The sequence below is a fragment of the Chlamydotis macqueenii genome, chromosome 2 (genome assembly GCF_036417535.1).
Source record: "Chlamydotis macqueenii isolate bChlMac1 chromosome 2, bChlMac1.mat, whole genome shotgun sequence".
Taxonomy (NCBI): Eukaryota; Metazoa; Chordata; class Aves; order Otidiformes; family Otididae; genus Chlamydotis; species Chlamydotis macqueenii.
Window position 1 is genome coordinate 26,370,414 of NC_141557.1, and position 24,437 is coordinate 26,394,850.

General features: G+C 36.5%; 1 protein-coding gene across 3 annotated transcripts in view; it reads right to left on the minus strand.

The window, feature by feature from the left end:
- SLC25A13 (solute carrier family 25 member 13) overlaps positions 1-24,437 on the minus strand; it is a 101,072-nt gene that overhangs the window by 23,675 nt on the left and 52,960 nt on the right. For all 3 annotated transcript variants that reach the window (XM_086742362.1, XM_086742361.1, XM_086742364.1), the window contains exons 6-13: positions 19,902-20,048; positions 18,624-18,762; positions 17,702-17,795; positions 17,444-17,528; positions 15,155-15,239; positions 14,540-14,698; positions 7,644-7,696; positions 6,535-6,615 (exon numbers count right to left, since the gene is read on the minus strand). In XM_086742362.1, the coding sequence (XP_086598488.1) occupies positions 6,535-6,615; positions 7,644-7,696; positions 14,540-14,698; positions 15,155-15,239; positions 17,444-17,528; positions 17,702-17,795; positions 18,624-18,762; positions 19,902-20,048 (843 nt within the window). The remainder of the gene's footprint in view (positions 1-6,534; positions 6,616-7,643; positions 7,697-14,539; positions 14,699-15,154; positions 15,240-17,443; positions 17,529-17,701; positions 17,796-18,623; positions 18,763-19,901; positions 20,049-24,437) is intronic.

Genomic DNA, 24,437 nt, shown 5'->3' on the forward strand with positions numbered 1-24,437 from the left:
CTCCAGCTAATCTTTCTTGTCTTCCGAGGACAGACTTCTCTCGGTCTGGCTACAGTTTTGCTTTGGGCAGCTCAAACGGCGCACACTGCTAGAATCGCACCATCTTGTTAATGTCCAAATGTACATAAAATGTAAAACAAGCTCCTTCAAACACTCACGTAAAAATGCTCATAAATAGAATTGCAATTAGGCTGAACAGAAGTACATTCCTGCTACTGCTTGACACACATTTCCAAGACTCGGATACAAGTTGTGACGATTTCCCTACGATGGTTTATTAATGACTTGGCTAAACAGAAACAAACAGGAGTATGGTTTGTTTATAAACGCTGATGAAGTCTGCAGTGGGAAAAAAAAAATAAAATTGTGGATTTGGTATTCTTCAAGTTATAGGTAATTCAGTTCTCAGAAGCTTAGCCAAAAAATCAAAGTGGAGCCTACTTGATTGGCATTATAAAAGCAATTAAGTTAGAGACCTGTCAAAGATGTTAACATTTGGCTCTGTCTGTTCTACTTGTCTATTTTGACTAGTTGTAGAATCATTTAATGATTTACAGACCTTTCAAGTCTTAAGGCATGGTAGCTGTATTAAAACTGTGACCCATTATTTCTTGGTCACATCATAAATTACTGTGACATCATAAATATCTTCCTTTTTCTCACAGAAAGCTAGCTTTTAATTCCTGATTTGAGTTTGAGGCTTTGGTTTTGGGCTGTTTTTTTTTTTTAATCTGTACTGGTAAATACTAAAATATTTTACTGCCTGTAAAAGAATTAGTAATAGGAGAAAAGGATGTGTAATAAAATACAATTGTCAAAACAACTACATGTTTTAAGCTGTAATGTATGTTCATATAAAATTTTGTAGTTGTTATTTCTAATACGATGGTAAAAAAAATAATTTCAAATGGGAAGAATAGTAAGTATGTTTGTTGGAAAAAAACAGATTTTTAATAGTGCAGAATTGTTCTGTTCTGCAATCAGAAATATATGAACCTAAATGTATCCATCCCTCTTTGTTTTACAGTTTGAAAAAGATTCCCTTCTCTCTCGCTCTCTTATTTTTTAGGGGAAAAGGGAAACGAAAAGGAAGAGGAGAAAGAAAACAAAAGGGGAAAGCACTTCTAATTTGTTATGGGAAAATATCTTTGGAAAAAAAAATTAAATTAACTGATCCAAAAGGAAAATTCAAAATAGAATGAAATCATGTTCTGCATAACCCCTTACTGTTTTCAGGAAAGGCCAGTTTAAACAGATATGACCAGGTGAAAATTTCAGCAAACTGTTTTTTAAAACATCCAAATCTGCAAGGAAATGTGGGGTGAGGTCAAAGAAAAGCAGGAACTCTACACCAGGAACCTCCCCACCCTTTGGTACAACCTCTTGGAAGGGCTATCATGTTACTGTTACGTTGCCTTCCCAAACTTCATTATAAGGCTTAAATCTAAGATTAGCTGAAAATCAATCAGGCCATTAAAACAGAGCAGTGTTGAAACACAAAGAGTTTGCAAATGTGAAGTTAAATTTAAGTCCAGATCTAGCTGAAGGTTCTTCTACCAAAAGTCTACAATTACTTAAAATTATTTTCAGCATACTGAAAATAACTACAATTAGAGTGGTTCACAGGAGAAAATTATACTTTTAAAATATCTAATTAATTATAGTATATTCTGTTACATTATATTAAATAGACTTGAAATCTAATTAATTTATTTAACAACATAAATTTTATGTAAAAAGAAAATAGCTTTAAATTTAATCAAGAAAAAAAAAAGTTTTTAGGAGCTTCTGAACCTTTCCTTAGATGAGAAATGTGAATGCTCTTTTAAACACGCAGGTAGAATTCCCCTTGAATGTAATGGAAGTTACATTTCCTGACTACAGGGAGAACAGGCCTCTTAGAATAAATCTGGTAAGAGTTCAAGAGATGTATGTCATTTGATTTCAAAGCTAATATGAGCAATCATCAAGAAGATCATCATTACTTAACTATCTCAATAAACTACATCAAAACTTTTCTGTGCAATAGCAGTTGTTCATTTTTTTTTTCAGATAAATATGCAGAGAGATTTTTTTCTCTGGCATACATAATGCTCAGTTTCATTTTACCCTTATTCATAGCTCAGCCTTCCTTGCCAAATAGGATAGAATTTTATCAGATTTAGGTTTCTGAACAATGAAAGTCTCCTTTAGCCTACAACTTAGATATGTCTGAATTTTTGCAAGTAAGACATCTAAGTAGTGTGGGAATTGCAGTCCATCCACCCTCTACCTCCACTGCAATGCAACAGAGAAAATGCAGCTCAGATGTGGATTTACCTTTATTATTCTCTGAAACATAAAATAAATGTTGTAAGTAGCTTAATAAAACTATTTGCACTGGATTGGTTATTTGGCACAATTCATCTGGGATTTCACATTATATTCCTTTATAAAAATTAATTCTGGAGAGGATTTTGCACTTTCTAGATGAACTCCATCTTAACTGTATCTAATTTTTATGTTCCATAGTAGAGTTGAGGTTGTCCAAGCAAGTCCAATATGTTTTAACTTTATTACAATTACTATAAAGTCTCTAGAAATATGCCTAAAATTGTCTTGACAACTTAAATAAAAGCAGATCTGTACGAGGTCTGTAATTGTACTGTGCTACATGATTTAAACTGGCTAATAGTGAGCACATACTGAGCAGCTGCGAAGGAAAAGACTGCGTGTGCTCGGAAAGAGGAGGGAGAGCAGAAAGAAAGGTTAATAAAGCAAAACGTTTTTCCCTTTTCCTGCTGAACATTAAGCCTCCAATTTACCTATATAATTGTATTACTATATGCAGACAAGGCAACATATATTATACAGCTATTTCTTTTTAGTCATGCTAGAATGCTTCTTCTGATTGTCTTAATATTTTGCATGTATTTTAAGATCACTCTTTATTTTGCATCTTTGCATCTTTTTCCCAGTTACTTCCAGATAAACAATGTACAGTTTTCAATTAAATGTGGAACTGCTTTATTAAAGGAACTAAGCAAAACAACTGTCTCACCTACAAGCTTAGTGTTAAAGGCAACGCTTCAAAACCTCCAAAATAATATTTATGCCACTTTTACAAACAGAGTTTTCAATTGGTTAATATAACTAAAAAATAACAATAATGACCAGTGCTGTATCAAAAAAAATCAGGTTACTTTTGAGGAAAGCTTTTAAGTGCATTAAGCTTAAAAAAGGCAAGCAGCTAAACTTGGTATGACTACTGACTATCTTTTATTTAAAATACAAAATAAATTGAAAGACCATGAAAAAAAGCTTACAGAAACTTCAAGATTATTGCCATGGTGAAAAAAAAAGATTTCAAATTGTATTTACAGCTTACCCATGATCATCCTTTTTTCAAAGAATCCCTGAAGATAACTTACAGCATTAGCAGAAATCAAACCTAGCATATTTGTCCACTTTTGCATTCCAAGAGGTTAAGTCAGATTTGAGGTTTAGATGCTGAGCAGATCCTAGCTCCACAGTATCATTACGCTATGTCTTGGCACAGAAGCTTTTTACTAGTCTAATAATGATAAGGGCTATATAGGATTTGCATGAGTGATGAATGTCTTAAATGTACAGCAGAGACCAGAGTTCATGGGGGGTGTCAGGCATTGTGCAAATCTGGAAGTTACATATATTTTTATGGGTTACAAATACTACAGACACTAGGAAAAGTTTTTATAAACAAAGGAGATGGAAATTTTGAGTTAGTAATTTACATAACAATCATCTTTAAGATTCTGTATAACAATGTAAAGGTTATACTTTTAATTATATTCTTGGGGGTCTCAAAAAAATAAATCTCAACCAGCTTATCGCTTTCATCTTCACATAATAAAAAGCTGTGAAACAGGCTGTTAACTGAACTAAGTGCCATGAGGTCATGAAGTAAAAGATCTTTCTATTTTCTTCTTTTCTTCTTTTTTTTTTTTGCAGGAGCGAAAAACAGTTTACAAAACAGAAGAAAAGACTTGTTCAATGAAACAATCAGCTTTAGTTACAAGTGCAAAAGTCAGCCATGTGTACTAATTCTCAGTAATTACGATGCCAAGCGAACTCCTTGGGGACTCAAAAGTCAACGCCTGGCAATGGCTCGGCAAATAGCGAAGTGGAGCTACTCAGGTGATAGTGACCCCTTCAAAGCCCTTTGTGTTACTGAACAACCCAAACCATTCAAGGATCTGCTCCGTCTTCCCTTTCTTAGATATTAATGCTACACTGTACTCACAGAGCTGGTATTTAAAATATTAAAATCTAGCATGCAACCCAGCACACAGCCCTTGCATAAGCAATGAATACACTCCAGGGAAACAGAAACACAGAAGGAAAAGGAAAATACAACATCTGTGTTTGTAACACAATCACAGCTGAGAATTAGATGTGGAGAGCGGAAAGGTGATAGGGCAGGTGTCTTCTATAAAATTCATCTTAGCTGGCTGCCCCTTTTTAGACTCATACATCCTGCACTCCTGTCTTCTTGCCTCCCACATAAGCGATTACTACATTGTGAAATGAGGTAAAAATCCAAGACTGAAAATTTTCAAAAGCATTAAACAGTGTCATTCCTGTTTCCACAGTGAAATTACAGGTTTCATATTGGCTTAAAGAGGGACAAAAAGTTAGGCCTATACAATACCGAAAGCTGTAGGAAAAAGCCTGCCTTTGGCATCTCATATTTTATGCATGTACTTACACCATGAGAGAAAAATTCACACCAAAAAACTAGGCATCACTTGTGATAAGAGTCTCTGTTGTAAGTCTAAATTGGGTTTAAAATTACAAAAAAAACTCCAAAGACCACCTGCAGAAAAGACAAGTTCCAACCTATCTGCCTGGCACTAGACTACGCCCTTAAGTGGAGCACTCCAGTTAAAAGAAAACTCAGGGCATTCTGCCACCACACATCTACTGCTGCAACTTTATGCAGCATCTCATTGTTAATATATATTTCAAATACCAAATACGGCAAGCCAACATTCACAGCACATTTAAAATAAGTCTCAAGCCACCTATCTCTTAAAGCAGATCCTTAGTTTACAATGAACTACTGGCAAAAAGCTTGCTGCAGCATTCTCATGAATGACAGGTCTCTGTAAAGAGTGCTTTTTGTACTGCATTAAAAAATTCACAGGAGTCTGTAAAAATAAAAACTCTAGATCAAATGACATTTTAAATGAAAATTTTGCTGCATTCTCTATGGCTGCTATGTTCATAAGACGTTTTATTAGTGCAAAGGGCAAAGACTTTTTACTCTGCAAGCACTTTATTGCATTTTTCCTTCATTTACAGCATGCTTTTTATTTAGGGCTGTAGAGTCCCACATTCTTCTCTCCCCCCCTTCTTTTTTTCTCCCCTGAACGCTCCTCAAGTTACAGAACAAGGGGATCCTACCTGGCAGTCTACAACAGGTCAGTGATCAAACAGAAGGAGCAGTGAGACAGCAGCCAAATTCTGCCCCATCTCCTGAGAATTACAGAAAGCCAGGGCTTCTCAGCCTGCAACGCAACCAAGTCACTGCACCCTGAGGCTCAGATAATCGTAGTACGCTCCCTGCAAGCACATACAGCACAAATCTCCGCACCTACTGAGGTTAAGACACAAGCATTTGTTTTTAAGTTGCTGCTCACTGTAGTTTTCGATACAGGTTGAAGCTGCTTGAAAATGTGACCTCATCTGTCTTATGACAGCAGAAACAAAGATAGATTGAAAATATACCAACATTGCTCTGCCCCAGTGATCAAAGCCGGTTTAAATAAACAGTGTTCTTTATCTGTGAAGTGCACTGGTCTTTGAACAACTATTCATTTTACCTAAAGTATTTACATTTGCTTGAACAAAATCAATACACCAGATAAAGTAAGCTGTAATACGAACAGACAGAACTAGGCCAAACCGTGAAGTATTATCATTTACCCAGTAATATGCCAGTTGTTCATTAAGATACTGCTTTGTGCAAGCAAAACACTCTTAAAAACTTAGTGGGTTTTAAATACAGCCTACATTCAGGAATGCATTTTGTACTGAGCTAACATTACACAGCCTACGTCTGCTATGAACTCAAAGCAGCATGAGTAGTTTTTGCCATTTCAGAAAGCCAGTATCACTGCAAAAAGTGAAAATTAGTGGGCGCAATAACACATCAGGAAAGAAGTGACGTGGCAGAGTGGGTGCCACAAAGTAGTAACTAATTATTAACTTTGGAAAGGTTAGCATGAATCCTCTTTGGGCCACAAGCTACAGCCAACATGAATAAAGACACATTCTTTATCAAGGAAACAAACTCTAAGCTGTGAGAATTATACAGCGCAGTTAAAAGGCACGATGCACAGACACATTTACCCTTTCATCAAGAACGGCTGGCCTATCTAGGAAAGAACTGAGGTGCTCTAGTAGAGTCTGCTCTTGAACCGGATCTGCGGTTAAAGAGAAGCCTTAGTCCACAGTTACTGTTACACACTGCACTTTCATGAATCTCATATGAAGGAAATTAAAGATACTTACACAGCCACCAGCAAGAATTTCTGCAGCCAGTGGGACAGAGCCATCTTTAGCCATAAACTTATCTCTCACAAAATCATTAACCTTAAAAAACAAACAGTTACGAAAGCTGGTAAATTAAAAAGTTGGAGAAAACATTCATCAGCTGCAAATTCTGTGCAACCGAAAAAGCAAATACATTCACGAAGCTACCAAGCTAACAGACAGCAAACAAATCTTAGATTTTATATGAAACATTGTAAACCTGACTATGTTTTTCTTTTTAACTAAGCTTTACAGCATAATTCAATTATTATTGAAAAAAAAATCACTAAGTAAAATCATTATCTGAAAATTAATGATAAAATAATTTAAGATTTTAGAAATGCTCACTACAACTTTAAATATAATTTCAAATTAATATCAGAATGTTCAATAATAAGTTTTAACACAATAATAAGTCAATTAACAGTATTAATTCCCTTTTTTTAAAAATGCATATTACTAGCTTTGGTGAATACAAGCTTATTGGTGAATAACCAATACATTAAGATTAAATTATAATAAGAAATTCTTCAGTGCCTTAAAATCATTCAAGAAATAACAGAATTACAGAAGTAAAACATTTAGGAAAAAAAATGCATGCAAACAGGTCCCTTTCTCACCAACACTTCACTACATGCTCATATTATCTGCTGTTGTGCTATAATTAAACATACAGGAACCACGTGGAGATACAAAACCAAAAAGCCCTCCAAGTCTAATAAACAGTTATTCATTTTTGCTAAGAAGTGAAACCAAAGGTCTGCACTACTTACAAACAAGCAGATGAGCTGAACAAGTTGAATAAGCTTGTTATATTTTGGAGTGAGTCCAAAAATAAGTTTTCAGGAAGATTCTTAAATATACACATATATATGCATATACATGTGCATGTGACTTGTAATGTTCACAAGTGAGATATAAACAGTTGCTCTGTGCTCTTGTAATTAAGGTTGTATCAAGCAAAAATTATGGAACACACTCTACTATGTTGCTGACACAGTAAGTATAAAAATCCTTAATCTGCAAATTGTAATTAGATGGACTTTACAATGTGGAGAAACGTGAAAACAATCCATTTGCAAACTTACAGTAAGTTTTATGGCCTTCTCTGGTGCTACTCCCAATAACTGCGGTAGCAGACCTGTAACATGGAAATAGAGAATTCAATGCATCGAGTAACTTGGTATTAACTAAACAAATCAACAAATATATGTGGAGATCACCACCTAGAAACGGGCAATTTTTACAGCAATTTTGTGTTATTATATTTAATGAGAGTACTTAAACATTCCATTTTGAGAACAAACTTTGTGCTACCACTTCAAGTCAAAGTAACTGCCTATATATATTTGCTACTTTAGCTTTTTTAAATCCGTGATATTAGCTCACTTTACACTTAAACACTCAGAGATTTGCCAACTAGGTTTCAGCCCTCTGTCTTACACTTACACTTATTTTTCGCATCTTTACACAAAATTTAATACTTTCTAATTAATTTTGTGAGACACACGATGCATCCACTTCAAAAATAACGAGTGCAGTACCTTTTTCTAGCAAAAACAATGGTATTAAATGGCAGGACCCAAGGGGACAGGAATTAAAATAATGCAAAACATTCAAACATGTATGACTGCATTCTTGAGCACTTTGCCCAGCTAACCTACCAGCTCTTAAAACAAAGGAAGTTATGCTGCTTTCTTCCCAAGTATGGAATTTCTTATTTCATTTTGGAAGATGTGATGCGCTACAGAAGTGGAAGTGGGAACCTGTCTGCCAGCTTCACTTGCTTGAAGTGAATGGTCAATATTTTGTAAGCTTTTGGACAACACAACCTAAAAACATGCAAGGCTTACCAACTAAGCACGGGGCTAGAACAGTGCTGCAAGCATTCATCAGCATATCAAACTCAGGGCACCATTCAGAAATGTGAGAAAATCATGCCAACTAGAGATCCTGGTGCAGATCCCCTCTGTTTTAGTAGCTCAGGCAGCACCTTTGGGTACTTTCTACAAAGTCTGACACTTGCACCTCTCCAGGGTTTTAATTTTGAGGAAAGTGACAATTAAGGTTCCACCTTTAAGAGCTAACTTGCCAAAAAACATTTTCCCAACAGCTAAATGTCAGAATAACAAAGAGAAAAACGTACGTGTGCTGGATTAGTATATTCTGCCATTCTGCTACCATCCATCTGCTTTACTGGTTACTACTGTAGTAGTTACTGAAGTAGTTGCTTCTTAGTAAGGAAAAGACATCGGGGAACAGCACCATTTATTTGGCTTGTGGTAGCAGAAGGGCCAGCCATATTTATATACTAATGCCTTGTCAAATTTTGCAAATTTACATTTTTATTTTTCAAGTGTCAAAAATAGTAACTAATTGCATATACACACCTAACATCTACCCAAGACAACTACTTTGAATGGTGAACATTCAAAGCAAAGAATACACTAAGTTCATATACAGTCGCTCCAAAAAAAAGAGGCTCTGCAGAATAAGTTAAATTTCAAAATTTGAATTTCTGAATGAGTTTTAGTTACACAGGTGGCTTTACTTCAGACTTCAATGAAAAACCATTAAGACACTCAGAACTGTATAATTAAATATTACATTTTCTGCAGCACTATGAAGAAAACATAAGGATATACAATGAATACAATTATTTTCACAGTTTTAGCCTTATACAGACTAAATTCTCTTTGTAACTGCTATAGTATTTACATCTTGCTATCGGACACACGTGGCTTTGTATAGAGATTATGGCTAATGAATTTGTATCTTTAGAGATTAAAAAGATGTTCCATTTAATTTACAAACTCAGTACCTCATCTCAAGTCTAATCTAGTAGAATTAGAGCAGGTCTGTAAATAGATACATAATTCCAACAGAATCTGGAGATAATTAATTTTAAATTCTTATACATATATTATTACACCTAAGCTAAATGCAGTGTGGCTTTGAAGTTACATAATATCAAACCAATTACAGAAAATGACATTCTAAAATATTAAAATACAAAATTATAAAAATGCTCCAGTTGGAGATCTGTATGAACTTCCAGTTTTGGAAGCTATATAAGCAGGACAAATCAAATTCATTTTTACTAGACTGTTCTGGAGATCTTCCTTTTATCATTTTTTATTTTTCAGCTTCTAAGACTTTGCATTTGTAAAAGGAACTTGTAATATCTCAGGAAAAACATGTTTATCTTGGCACAAGTTATTTCTTCCCATCTGGTCCATTCCATTTGCACTCACATCTGAATGGGACTGTTATGACTCAAAACTTTCCCTAAAACGTCAATGTAGAAGAGAAAGATTAAACAGAATACTGAGACGTTACAAAAAAACCCCACACCACCAAAAAAAACCCTCAAAACTCAACTGAACAACCAAAAACTCAAAGCCTTTCTCTTTCTCTCTCTCTCTCTACTTCACACATGATTTCTATAGTACGAAGCTGCTTTGTAAGTTTAATCACAGATAATGCTGTGTATGCCTACTGCAAGATAGCCTATAGTATTCTAAAAAAGGCAGCATTAATTTTAACACTAAATTTTATAGCCTTGCCAGATTTCAGCTAGGCCTACTGTCTCCAGCAGCTTAGGGAGGTAGAAGGACTCTTCATTTGCTCTCATATCTATACAATAAAGCTATGCTTAAGTGGTACCTGAGCATCTATACATTATAACTATTGAAACTAAATTATCTTTTCCTTATCCTTTTGATGGGAGCCCTGAAACATTGTTGAAAGATTTCTGAACACGATAAAGATGATAAGTTTTGGAAGAAAGCAAGCACATCAAGGGACACATATGAAAATAGCATTTTTCTCTTGGGGTTATCCTGATATGCTGGGAATTTTTCAGTGTTACTATGCATTAGCAGATCAGCAGTATGACATATACACAGATGTAGAACAGGCTTAGAAATGTCTGACAGCATCTTAAAAATGTATGCCTCTTATAACATGAGAGAGTAACATTTTGCACATAGGCAGCCTGCCAGTACAGCATACAGCAAACATTTTAATGCAACCCATTTTTATACATCCAAGGCTCTTTAGTAGCAATTACCACATATCGCTTCATATCTGACACACTATCGTAGTAGGACTCTGTGGGAAGGTGCAGGTATCTGTGAGCAGGAGCACTGAGAGCTGCATTCAGTTTGTGACATCATACAAGTGACTCCCTGAAAGCACCCTAAAGACACTGTGAATATACATGCAATAGCACATCCAGCCCAGCTGCGGTGATGGTATCGAGTGAAAAAAAAAAATAAATAAAAATCTTATTTGGCCAAAGTATTTTTTCAGATGTCTAACAGTGAAACCTCAGTTTCACACTGTGTAATGGACATGCTTTTCCCTTCATATCAGAAAAACCCACTGACTGAAGGAGTTGTTGCTCAGTCTGGGTAAAATACTTGAAACCATTCAGCCATCTGATAGAAAGGCAGTAACAGAATACTGCCAAATTTTTCTACTACACGACTCACACTATAAATTGGACAATTAATCACCAGCTGCCATTCAAGCACAGTTCCCTCAGACTGGAAATGGCGTATTTCTTGAAGATTCTGTCCTTTGGGGTTGGAATAGGCTTGTACTTCCATTATACAAAAATGGTACTTCAATGCCTACTTCTGGAGGAAAGCTTCTGTCATGGTTTTGTCATATCATTACTGGAAGTCCATCAGCATGGACATGAATTTTTATGATTAAAATCTAAGATTAGAAGGCATCTGGAGTCATGATCACAGGTAACAGAGTCTTCAACAGCATCTCCTGTCTTTTTCATCCTCTAAGAGGAGTGGCATTAACAGCACAGCTACTGAATGTTTTCATGAGCTACATTTTATCTCCAGCACTTACATTTCCCATAAAATTTGTATCAAGTATAGGTGAAAATCTCTACTAGATGCGCTGCTTAAGACTGTGAAGCATTCTGTGACTCATCAGGTGGACTTCTGATTAAAATAATATTAAGAAATGTAGATGACAGTTGGAAGATATGTTGACAAACCACAACTTCCAAATTTTCTTATATTTGCATATACATAAATACTCATGAGTTTCTAAATACATATTTCAGATATAAATATAGCCATAACAGTAAATTATAATATCTGAGTATTCTTTCAAGCCATGTTGAGAAAGAGACAGATGAAAAAATTATCTTAGATGTACAGTCTTAAAAAAAATTAATCTAGCAACACAACATTCAAACAATGCATATTATAAAGATTCTGCAGAGGTTTATATCCTGTTTATTTATTTATTTATTTATTTTTAAATCAAAGTATCTTCTCAGTGGAAACACTCATTATCCTTAGAACCAAATTCACATTAAACAAAATCTAGCACTCTCTTTATATCCACAAGATGGTGTAATTTATCCTTATCTGAGATGGTAGTTTAGAACATGGTGGTTTTGCCCTTTTCAAGTTTGGAATAAAAAAAAATGATACAAAAAAGAAAAATCAGTTCACTTCACTGGATGGAAATATGTGCCTTGTGTTAAAAATATCATGTGAAATGGCTGAGTTCAGAGTAGGGTTTATAATTCCTGCTTGCTTTCTTGCAGTGCGGCATGACAAAGAGACTACTGCTCCAAATGTTTCTACTATAATTTTTTAAAAAAGGTTTTGCATCACTATTCAGCTAAGCAGAAGAACTCTACCACTTACTACTCCCTCCTCCAGTGGGGAAAAAAACCTCACATTTTCTGAACTCTGAAGTGTAAGAAAGAATACCAGTTACCGATGAGCAGGAAAAAGTAATGGAATCTGCAGTTTGTCTTACCTAGTGTAGTATTTAAGACTAGAACAAGACGATTCTTGCTATAACTTTACTGCATTAAACTGAGTGAGTATACTGATCTATAAAATGCTCCTTTCAAACTGTCTTGTCCTCGCAAGCTTAACCAGAAAACTTCATTCTGCACTTAGCTGCTCAACCTTCTCCAATATGATCTCCTTAGAAATCAAGCAACAGTCCAAATTCACAGAACTGCACAGAGGAAGCTCCATATTTTTAAGGAATTTATTTGACTCTTTAAAAAAAGTTAAATCAGGGTGCCCTTTAAGTAGAGAATCTGTAGGAACACAGGTCTCAATTTGCCTCTGAAATGATGGTGTTCTTTGCCATCACACAATTTCTACTATATAATCCAGAAATGAGATTATTGCCCCGCGTTTAGAAGTTCAGCTCCACTAAACTGAGATTTCACTATTCAGTACTCCTTGAAAGACTGAAAAGTACTAAAAGGGATGGCAAACAGAAAGACAACCTATACTGATGAAGGTTTCTGAAGTTCCTCAAATTTGGCAAGGAAAAAATCGCTCAAAAAACATGACAAGTAAATGGAGTTACGAATACACATTTATGACATGCCTGAGGTTTGTTTTTCCAGGTGAAAAAAATCACTATGCTTCAGAGTTTCAATAAGACAGACGCAGGTAATAGTGGAATTCTGCATATTTTATTCTTTCCAGATCCTGGAAGAAGCAGACATACATTTGCAGGGAATACATTTTGTTCTTTAGCCAATAAGTGGAACTTTTTACAATTTGGATTGCTATAAATCCTTACAAAATAGAAACCATGTCAATACTCTTTATTAAATTACTACTCAAAAAATTGCCTTAAACTCAGTCAATAATAACAGAGCCTTCCCATCTCCAATTGTGCTGAAATAATTACAAAGTCTGTATTTTGCGGAGGAGCTACTTAGCCAACCTCCAGTAACGCCAGTCTTAGGTTAAAGAGTGCACATGTATCACATCACTTACTTTTAATGTTGGTTCACACATTGTCTTAGAAACTGGTAAGTTTTTTTTCAGGTGCATATAGCTCTGCTAGATCGTAACAATATTTTACTGAAATACTCTGTTCTTCTTTTCTGGCTCAAATGCTTTTAGCAATTAATTTCTGTCATTATAATATTCTTATTTTCAAAAGTTAAAAAAAGTTTCTAAGCAAGTCGGCTAAAAATGAAATAAGTAACGAAAGTTTCAAATCCTCCCCAATGAATATGGCAGAGGGGGCGAAGAGATCTCAGGAACTGGGATAGCAGAAATATAATTTGCATTATCTCTGTGACAGAGAAGCACTGCAGCCTCATACAGTAGTTCATGATTTTCCAACTACTTCTGCTTTACCTGAACATACACTATTAATGTCATAACTGGGACAAGGACAAAATTAAAAAAAAAACACCATCTAACTGCACGCACTTACCTATGATACAGCCTAAAGTGAGGATGACTTACATCCTGAACAGAGTAAATGAGCTTTTGGAGCTTTCTCCATGGACTATAAAGGGCACTTGGAACAGCTAGCTTCATAACTTGAGTGCATTGGTTACATCTATAAAGCTAAGTGGGTTGAAACACAGCTAATCTCTTGGGCTGACTCAACAGTGACAAGCTAAGAAGAGGTATACATAAAACCTGATAAAGATGACTATTCCCAATGATTAGTGAAGCACACGTAACTGGTTCAGAGAAACCTTTTTCTCACAGAAGATGTCACAAAAGGATATCTGGTTAATAACAAGGCACCATATTTTCTCTATGTTTTTGTGTTTTTAAATAGAAATAAAACAGATAAGAAAGAACACTGAAACAAAAAAAAAAAACCAAAACCAGATGATCTAACTTCTACCAAACAGGACAAAATACTAAATAAGGACTGCTAAGGAAATGAAAACTTGACTAACAATATATTTTTGCTGTAGGAAATGGCTATTGTTGCCTTATTGCAGATGATGAAGGAAAGGACAGAAAGGTCCTACAGAAATGTTCTTATTACAATCAGGTTTTAATTATCAAGAAGTTTGCAAACCCTTCACCTATAGCAGAATAGAAGCAAAAGCACAAACCAGGAAAAACTGAAGTCTTAACAAAATAGGCTTAAAAATCCAAAGTTCCACTGAACTCTGATTAGTATCTTATCATTAGTATCTAACACCTTTTAAACTTACCTCTATAAAGCCCAAAGAAACCTTCATAACGTAGCACTTTCTTGAAGCAATCGAAGCTGTTTTTATACATAAGTTCTCCCACAAAAGAGCCTGTAGAGCGCTGGTTTTGCATTCGAGTTTTTACCAAATCAATGGGGTAGACTGCAGTGGCTCCAACAGCTGCAAATAAAATTCAAGCTATAAGAAAACATGATTTCACATTTGCAGTGTTTGACTGCAACTGTTATCTTCCACATTTATATCTCAAATACCAGTTGTATCTTTTTTCCCCACAATATATTCTGGATACATGAAACTATCTCCCACAGTTTTAACCAAAAGCACTTTGTGGCCCTAACTCATTATTAATCTGAGTCTTCCAAAACTGGTTTGGTGACAAATCAGATAGTAACACCACCTGCAAACTCCAATGGCCCGTAAATTCCAAAACTCTCATAGAGATGACTTCTTCCCCTTCCATCTTACAGTCATCCCTTCCCTTAGACACGGCTTCAAGGGAAAGACTGAGAAGCCTCCCACACTTAAATGAAAGGCAGGAAGGGAAGAAGGGCAGAAGAAAAGAAGAAAAAACCCAAACAGTGAAGATGAATATTCTTTTGCTCAGCCATGACTAACCTCCAGCAACTGAACCAAGGGCAAATCTGTACGCCGATTCTGCAATCTGGATGAGAACAGGTCGAGACACATCGCCTGAAGCTTTCTGTCAAGGCAGGATTTAAAACAAAAGGAAAGACAAGAAGAATAATCAGAACATTGTATTTCATGAGAGAACATCTCATAATCACACAGATGTAAGTATAAAGACACCTGGAGAAAATCCCACAATACCTTGAGGATTTTGTTTTCAATTATTATTTCTTTTCTGCTGATTTCTAAGTGCCATATAATTTAGCCTCTTCAGATTGGAACAGCAAAGAAAAGAAAGACTGATGCTACAACAAAATTATACAACTCTAAAATCAATTGCCCAAATGTGCATATGAGGGCACACATATTGCATCTTAAGTCATTAATTTTCTACAGCTAAAAACAAAACAACTCCAGTTTGGAATTTCTTTCTACTGTCGCAAAAAACAGGTACACCTATTACTTCTCAGGCTACCCAAACAAGTATGCAAGCATTGTTCATACAGATTACCTAAAGGAAAATAAGGTTTCATAAAGCATCAAGCAGCTCCACAATTCCATTTTTCTCACAATTTATGAGTGCTAGATTCAACCCAATGAAAAACAAATTTCAGAAGTGCTCCAGATTTAAAATTGCTATCTAATGAAACAAAAGAACTAGGAAAACAGAAGTTCTGCAGGGGCGTTAAGTATTCCATACTTACTTTTTGTCATTTTTTTAAAGATACTGCAAGTAAAAGGACAAAATAAAAATATGGATGTATTTTTTCCTGAAAATGTGTTTAGGTTTTAGCTTATATTCCAATGTAGCTGGAGTTGGCCAGAAAATAAATTGAAGGCATTAATGTAGCTGAAAATCTTCTCAGTCTCATCATCAAGCACCTGACATTAAAAAGGCATTGGATGGAAACAGAAAAAGGTAGAACACGTATGCGGAAGCAATGATAAGATTTAAGCAGGTTCATATGTCCTAGCCTCTTAAAATGGCATAAATCATGCCAGCAAAGACAGCGGCCCCAAAGCAAAAACTGAAGAAGCTGCTACTTTCAGCACTGCATTTCTGGCTACATTTTACTGCCACCTATTGTAACTTACGTTACTTGATATTCAGTCCAACACAAATGCTTTTAACTCCTTTAGGAGTCTTCTAGGAATAGATGGTGAGGTTTTGGGAGCCAACTCATTTGAATTCATCCCAGTATAGTCAAAATTTAGTCATCGCTCAAACAAACAGAAAACCACCACCCTAGACACTGTCTTGGAACGGTGGTGGGGATATTCACATGTAGGGGAAGGAGGAGAAGAAGAGAGAAAAGCAAAGAAGATGCATGCGTAGATACACACACACAGGCCTGGCTTATGGCCTGGTAGTCCTAAAAATGTAGCCTGTCTCAACTCATTGTGGTCAAACTGGCGTCTCCGCACAGACCCAGAGCAGGAAAAAAAAAAACAACAAAAAAAAACCAAAACCCTTAGCCTCACAAGACACGAAGTTAGGACTGCCTTAAAATAGAGACAGAGAAAGAGAGAAACAGAAAGAGAGTTAGTTTTAAATCTATCTGTATAGAAACCTGTGTCAATGAAAGTATAAGATATGCTAAAATAATATAAAGCTAAAAAAATCAACAGGCTTGACATTTAAAAAACACTCCTATTTCTTTTTGCCTCAAACACAACTGAAGTTCATTTTCTGTTATACCACAGAAAGTCAATATCCTTTAGTTTTGGAAATGCAGAGAATATTAATGCTTTTACTGAAACTGATGGTAAACTAAACATAATCTCTCCTGTTCTGATATTTAGCAGAGCATAAGGCAAAGCAGAGAATACTCTGAAGCCACGAACATGCATATATGCTCAGAACAAGGGCTTCCATTTAATAGGCTAGATGCTGAATTTACCATCCATGTTTGAAGCAGGAAGTCTTCTTTCCTCATTAAAAAGAACAGAGAGCAACAGAACCACAAAACATACACACCTTAATTAAGTATACACCTAATATTTAATGAATGGCTGGATAACACTCATATACATTTTATCTTTCTAAAGTAAATTACACTTAACCTGTCAAAATGCAGCCCAAGAGAAGGGGGCGCAAAGAAGAGATGGAGAGGACATGACATAGGTTAAAAGTAAATTCTAACAAGAAGGTATTCCTCACAGATATTACAGAATATAAGAAAAAAGCAACTTAACTAGCAACATAGAAGGATGTTGGCTATCTGTTTACCTGGCACTGGAAACAGATAATAGCATCATATTGGCTTCTGTTCTTACCTGCCTCTGAGCCTCAGCCAGGTTGTAGGGCAATGTCCCCTCCTCCAGAGGAGCAATTCTTTCAATATCAGCTAACGTCATGCGCCTGGGGAAATTAATTCAGCTTAGTGTTTGCTTAGAGATGGGTTTTCAGATCAAAAGAAATTATCTGCATGTGACCACTACACTACACTCTCCTATTCCCCAACACCAGCTCCCACTCCTTCCAAAAACAAGAGAGGAGGAAAGGAAAGAGAGGATAGATAATTCTCCACTTACCCCCGCGGCTCATACAGATCTGCTAACTGAAACAAGATGTCAACTTCCATGGGTGTAACCTGACCAAATTTCTGAGCTGCCAGAACAAACTCCTCTGCAAGAGAATAAAAACACAGAAAAGAAAAACTAATCAAACCAGAACAAATAATGCAGAGCACCCCAGAGTTGCTTTATATTTCAGTATGGAGTAGAAGATGCTGGTGGGGGAGAGAGAAGGGGAATAAAAATCACCCACCACAAAAGTGTTCCTGCCACTATATAAACGTATGTTTTAAATGCTATATCCTTCATGTAAATAAGTACAACTCTCTGGTCTTAAAGCTTAGCACTATCAGCAGGATTTAGGATATTTGACATACGGTATCAATCAGTTGTGGGTCAGAGGGAAAAAAAAATAGAAAGCAAACAGAAAAAAAACCCAGGAGGCAAGAGATGTGGAACTTTTCATGCATAGTCCCAGTAGGCCACATTAATGAAACTCTGGCGTTGCACAGGGAATTCTCTATAAAAGTGGTTAGATATACCAGATAACATCTTGTTCCAAGCTTGTAGATCAGCTTACTGTGTCGCCAATACAAGTTTATGGAATTCTTCAGCTACCCTTGAAGGTCACTTTAATAGGCTGCCAATTTGGCAGGAGTCCTAGGAAGTTTTTTAAACTTTTAAATTTCTTTACATACTTTCCTCACCCTGCCCCCACCACCAGTTTACTAGGATCTTTTTCTGATTGAAAGAAAATGAAAAACCTGGAGGGTGGACCCCAACAGGAGTGTGCAAAACTGAGCGGCGTACCACAGAATGCTAACGAGGCAGGCTTTCTCCCCCTGCCCTTGATTTAAAAGCATACAGCTGAAGTCTTCCCCTCCACTCACCCCAACCAAATGCCCAAGGAAACTTCTAGACTGCAAACATTTCTACCAACCCTTAGTGACTTCCACATCTTTTCTATTTCCAGCCAGAGTACTGTAGATCTTTCTAATGAGCTCCATGTTGTTAAGGAGAGAATTAAATCCATTAAAATAGGAAAAGCTGACCTGATGGGAAGTGGTACCTCCAGCAGCCTAGAGTAGAGACAGTAGAAGAAAAAAAGAGATTGGAGACCGTCACAATTAGGAAAAATCCTGAAATAAAGGGTTTCAAACAGTGTTCTTCTACAAGAGTGACAGTAGCACAGGGTTGCTTTTTTAAAAAACTGCAAAATAAAGGAAACTATGAAAGATTCTTATGTTACTGAAACTAATCATGACCAGAATGTAAAGCTTTCCCCACCCTACAAGCCTAAACAAATACATATGCAGGATTATAACAACATAACCGGTAGTAATTTACAAAGTTCAAGTTTCAGTACTGCTTCAATTGGAAATGTTTCATAAGTTGGTTTATTTCTAGTAATGAGGAAATCTACTTCTACATGTAAAGTATATTACTATACAGAAAATTTCAGCAAAATCAAAACATATTCTGAGAAAGGTCAGCTGAAACATTTAAATTCACAGGCATTTCAAGTCGTGGAAAACCAGCAGTAAGCTCTCAGGCTTATATCAAGCAGTCAAACAAAATGGGAACAATAAGGTTAGAACAGTTACTCATTCTCAAATGAGAACTGAGCTTAAACCTTTATTTTAAAGTGCTGTCGGGTCTGCACACAGAAAAATTATTGGATCAATTCCCTATTTAAAGTACACAATCGGTGATTTAGCAAATTTCTGAAAACAATGCATGAGCTTGCCAGAATGTAATTGACCTTGAGGGAGAATAAAAAAATCTTATGTTTTATGAGTGATTATATAACCCAGGAAAGCTGATAACGAGACTGGGGAGAGAATCGAAGAAGAAAGCATGAGAAATCACTGTCAGTCCATGAATCTTCTGGCTATGCTTTTTCCTCTATGCTTCTACCTATATTCTGCCCAGAGTTTGCAGTTCTCATCACTTCACACATCTCCCTGGAATTCTCCCTTGCAAGCCAAAGTAGAGCAGATTTTTTTTTTGAACCTGGATATGGCCAGACTTTGGCTTACTTGGAAAGAGTTGCTACAAGTTCCTAAGATTCGAAACTGTGGTCAAAACTGAATGTATCTTTTTTTTTCCTTCAGTGAAATTCCAGAATTGTAATATTTAATTTGGTCAAGGTATATAAAAAAGGAATCCCACATCTGTATCCCAGGTCTCTCCCAGTTGGGATACAAGAACTACTTACAGCTACTAGACATTCTTCTACAAATGGCGTCAGCATGTGTGGCCGGATAGTGACCATAATGTCCCTGAAGTCCATAGCTGTGACTCTTCCAGCCTGAGCATTGTCTCTCTGGACAAAAGCTTGTTTTGCATGTTCTAACTGTATCTCCTGAAAACATATGGGATAGAAAAAAAAGTTAGGTTCAAAATCATCACCTTAATAGCTGGATTTTATATAATGCAATCCTACAAGACATCTCACACTTAACAAAACACGATTACATGTAATCCAATCTTAATTGGATATTGTATGTGTAGCTTCCAGTCTTTTCTCTCAGTGGCATATATGGCCTCTATCGTTGAGTTCAGTATCTAGGACAAACATGATTTCTCTGCTGTCTGGACATTAGGTCATACAATTCATTTAACTGAGAAATGAAGGGCACATATCAACACAGCAGTGCAGGTAATCTCCCACTCATGAACATTAAAGTGTTCCACGATGTGCATTATCCAGTTTATCGCAGGGGCCACGGCAGGTCAAAATACTTTATGTAAAAGCATTTGCTACTCCTTGAACGAGGGCAATGGAATCACTGGAGATTTCCACGTAGGCAACTGCTAATCTCAAAAGCATTCCGTCAAAAAGCATCTTCACTTAAAACATAAAGTTAGTTGTCTACAAAATATAGCAGCAGTTTTATTTAGAACTCCTTGTATCACGAGTGATTAAAGATCAGTTCTCAGTATTTCCGCAGGAGAAACAGGCAGAGATCAACCAACCACTTGATACTCCTATTTTATGATTCAAATGTATGCTTGAGAGAAGAGGGGAGAAAAAAGGCATTTAACTTCTCAAAACTGTGTCTTTTCCTACTGTGACCTTCACCCTTTCTTCATAAGTTACTGTTAGACTATTTTCTTTTTTTTTTTTTTATTTAAAAGAATCAATCCTGCACAGTTAGCAACTTGATAATACATATGAATTTTTGTTCAGTTCTACAGGTTTGTCAAAACCAGAAATACATTTTGGTGATATAGTTAGACTTCCTAATCTATTTTTTTTTTGCTGAATGGAGGAAAACAAATCATTGCCATATCCTCTCTTTAAATTTCAAGGCTTATAAAAACTTCACAGGAACAACAGTGCTTAGTCTGAATACATATTCATAATCAGGGACCCATAAAACGGAATCAGAGTAAAAGTACGTCAGCAATACTAAGCAAGTCTTGCAGTGGTCCATGACACGATCCTATTATCTCCTTTATATTTGCAAATACATGCCTTAGAAGTCATATTAAGCCAAGACTCAGGCTAATCAAGAATCACCAGGACAATGTACTAACAATGAATACCATCTCCTGTAAGTTGATATTTATCTCACAGCAGCACTCAAGGGAACAGAGTGAAGGACGAAAGGCAAATTCAGCCAGCGTAGGCAGCCTGCAGCCACCATCCCTCTTTCCACTTGCTTAGCTCACACTGCAGTCACCGATGCACAGTGCCACTCAGACCATGCTTGTCTTTTCATTTCAGCCTCCTGACCTCTCCAATTTTAGTCCTAATTTCTAATTAAAACACCTAACTTGAAAGGTATGATGAAAACCTCCTAATACATTAGGCAGAAGAAGGTAGGGGGGAAGGACTGATCAGTGTTTCACCACTGCATTTTACTCTCAGAATTATACAGAAATTTCTACTTTTCATGAAGAAAAAACACTTGTGGGGGTTATAATTTGAAGTGTAACAATTTCAGTTCTGTCACATTTCCTTTACATTACAGCACCCTATGTGGAGGTGTTACAACTCAGTAATAATACTCACTCTGGCTGGATGCAGCCATGTAAGCTCTTGCTTCATTCCAATTGTGACTCTAATTTCAACAGAAGTTTGGAAGCAAGCAATTTTGGGAGGTTTACAGTGGGAGGAACACAAGAACACACACACAAAAAAAACTTGTCAGCTTGAGGCAGGCAGCTACTCAGGAGGCAGAGAGCTCTGAAGAGGAGTTAGGTATAATAACTCCTGTATTCCTAAATAGTCACCATGTGGTGGGTGAAACATATTAACAAATTAACAAAAATGTTTGTCATTAAGTGGCAGCATCACCAAAGAAAAAATAAATTTAATTTAGCAGATGGATTACATGGGAAACTATGAATGTTGCTCTCTTCTCCTTCCCTCATTCAATTGTTTTAACAACTGAAATTGATAGCAGTGTTCTGCTGGCAGAACCCTGCACCAAAATGCAGTAAAAACCCTTGAGACCAATTGCAGAAGACCAATCTGCTATGATCTGTGTACACCCATCAGTGAGTCCGGAGGTATGTATACCAGTCGGTGCAACGTTGGCCAAGAACGACATCTCAGATGCAGAAGCAAAGCAGGGCTTACGTTCCAGAGAGATAGGTTAAGTGCATGTTTCATGTCATCACCTAGCTAATTGCAAAAAGGCTATTAGTACTACAGTACAAGCCAAAACATCCCATCCTCTCCTTGCTTACGTGATTCCTTTCAGCCTTGGTACATGTGGAATCCGCTAGAGAGAAGAATTATCTCACTTGGTTAAACACATAGTGAAGGACTCAGTGCTCCCATCCCATTTGCCCATGTTCTTGTCAGCTAGGAAAGAGCTGCTTAGCTGCAGACAGACAGCAAGACAAAACTCTGAACAGAATGATGTCAGTCTTATGGAGCTCCCTATTCGCACCTCCTCCTTAGTTCAGAAATGAAATGGTTTAAGCATACTGCAAATAGATAGAGAAGACTCATCCCACCTTCTCAGAAAAGTAGTGTCTTTTTAGACTACGGTTATTTTGAGCTGTGCTACGCATTTTCCACTTGCGCTGAGCAGAAAAAAGCACAGGAACCTTCAGCCATGTGACATTCCCAAAGCATGACCATGGAGCAACATGGCATAGAAGAACATGCAGACCATTACACGGCAACACACTTAGTCTCAACACTAAATCTCACCTATAATCTGTCACAAAAAAACCCAGACATATGTCACTTCTCTAATCACTATACACTGCATAACAATGTAATGAACTCCTTAAAGTGTTTAACTCAAAAGAAAGGCTATCTATTCCCTCAGTCTCCAAGCCTGAAAGTTGAGACATCTACCAGTATGACTAACTGCATTTCAAAATGAGGCTCAGTAGCTACCAGGAATTTATCAAGGAGAACTTTATGAGATGTCCGTAACATTGCCTATGCCGTGTATAAGCAGCTAACACAAAAAATACCATCTTAAAAATAAACTGAAAAATAAAACAAAGTTGTAGTGTTTACAGAGATGCTATCTGACTTGCAATAAATTTTATTGTTTGACTTATTTCAGTCCAATATTGTTTACCTAGACAGACTGAGGTTTAAAGAAATACAATCCTCATTGCTTTGCAATACAAATTACACATCCTAAAGAACCTTCTCTGACTAGACTTCCTGTAAACTTAGATATACTTAGAAAACAAGCTTTTCCCTTGATGCAGGAAGTCCAGAATTCCCCCAGGTCGCATAAGACTATGTGAAAAATTAATTTGCACATCATGGCATGCATGCTGGCACCAGAATTTTAATGAAATTACATCCTATCTAGAGATTTTACCTCAGCTTTCACTTATAGCTCATTAAAAGCTTCATTACTTTCCAGTTAGACAGATATTTACGTTTGGGTTCCATCCCAACGGATCTACAAGTCATCAGATACAGCACAATCCTTTTCACTGCAGCAGATCTCGGGGTTCAATTATAAAGAGTACTAACATGCTGGGCACAAATAAATTTCCAGACAATGTGGAAATGAATCTACCAGGCCCACATATAATTGTATGTTAAAATCCATCCTGTGGAACAGATTTTACATGCTGAGAGAGGGGCCAGTGTTGCTCTTTGTGAAGCAGACTTGACACTTAAGTGATGATGGAACATGACCATATCCAAACAGATATAGATGTGGCAGGTACGTACTGGAGATATATGAGATAATTTTAAGCTAGTAAAATAAGAAACGGTAAAACACCACACCTTGAGCTCTGAGTTGATGCAAACAGATTTTTAACTGCATTAGAGCCAAGCAGTTTGGAGGCTATACTTTTGGGCATCTCTGTTACTGTAGACAAAAAAAAAAAGTGCTGGCAAGATATAATATTCAGAATCCCACATAAACTCTTCTTATTTTAAGCCAGAAGAGATCTGGCATATCCATCCTGTGCATGGATAGTATATACTAATGTTATTTTTCCATGTACCTTCAGCTTTGCCAGAAGTGACAATTAGCCCAAATGCTGCGACAGATAATGAATATGTAACAACTTTATGTGGCATAAGAGGACTCAAAGTGAATGAATTTGAATCTAGCTGGATTATTTCATTAAAAGTTGCAAATTGCATTGTACTTACAAAGCAGCACCTGAAGCGCCTTACAGGAGCATCTGGTCCCTGTTAAGTGCAACATAAAGAGCATTCGCACATCAGGAATGCAGAAAGGTAATTTGGTATCCACTGTGGTCTCCTGCTGTCTAAGGTCCAAGGTCTAGACATCAGACCAAGGAG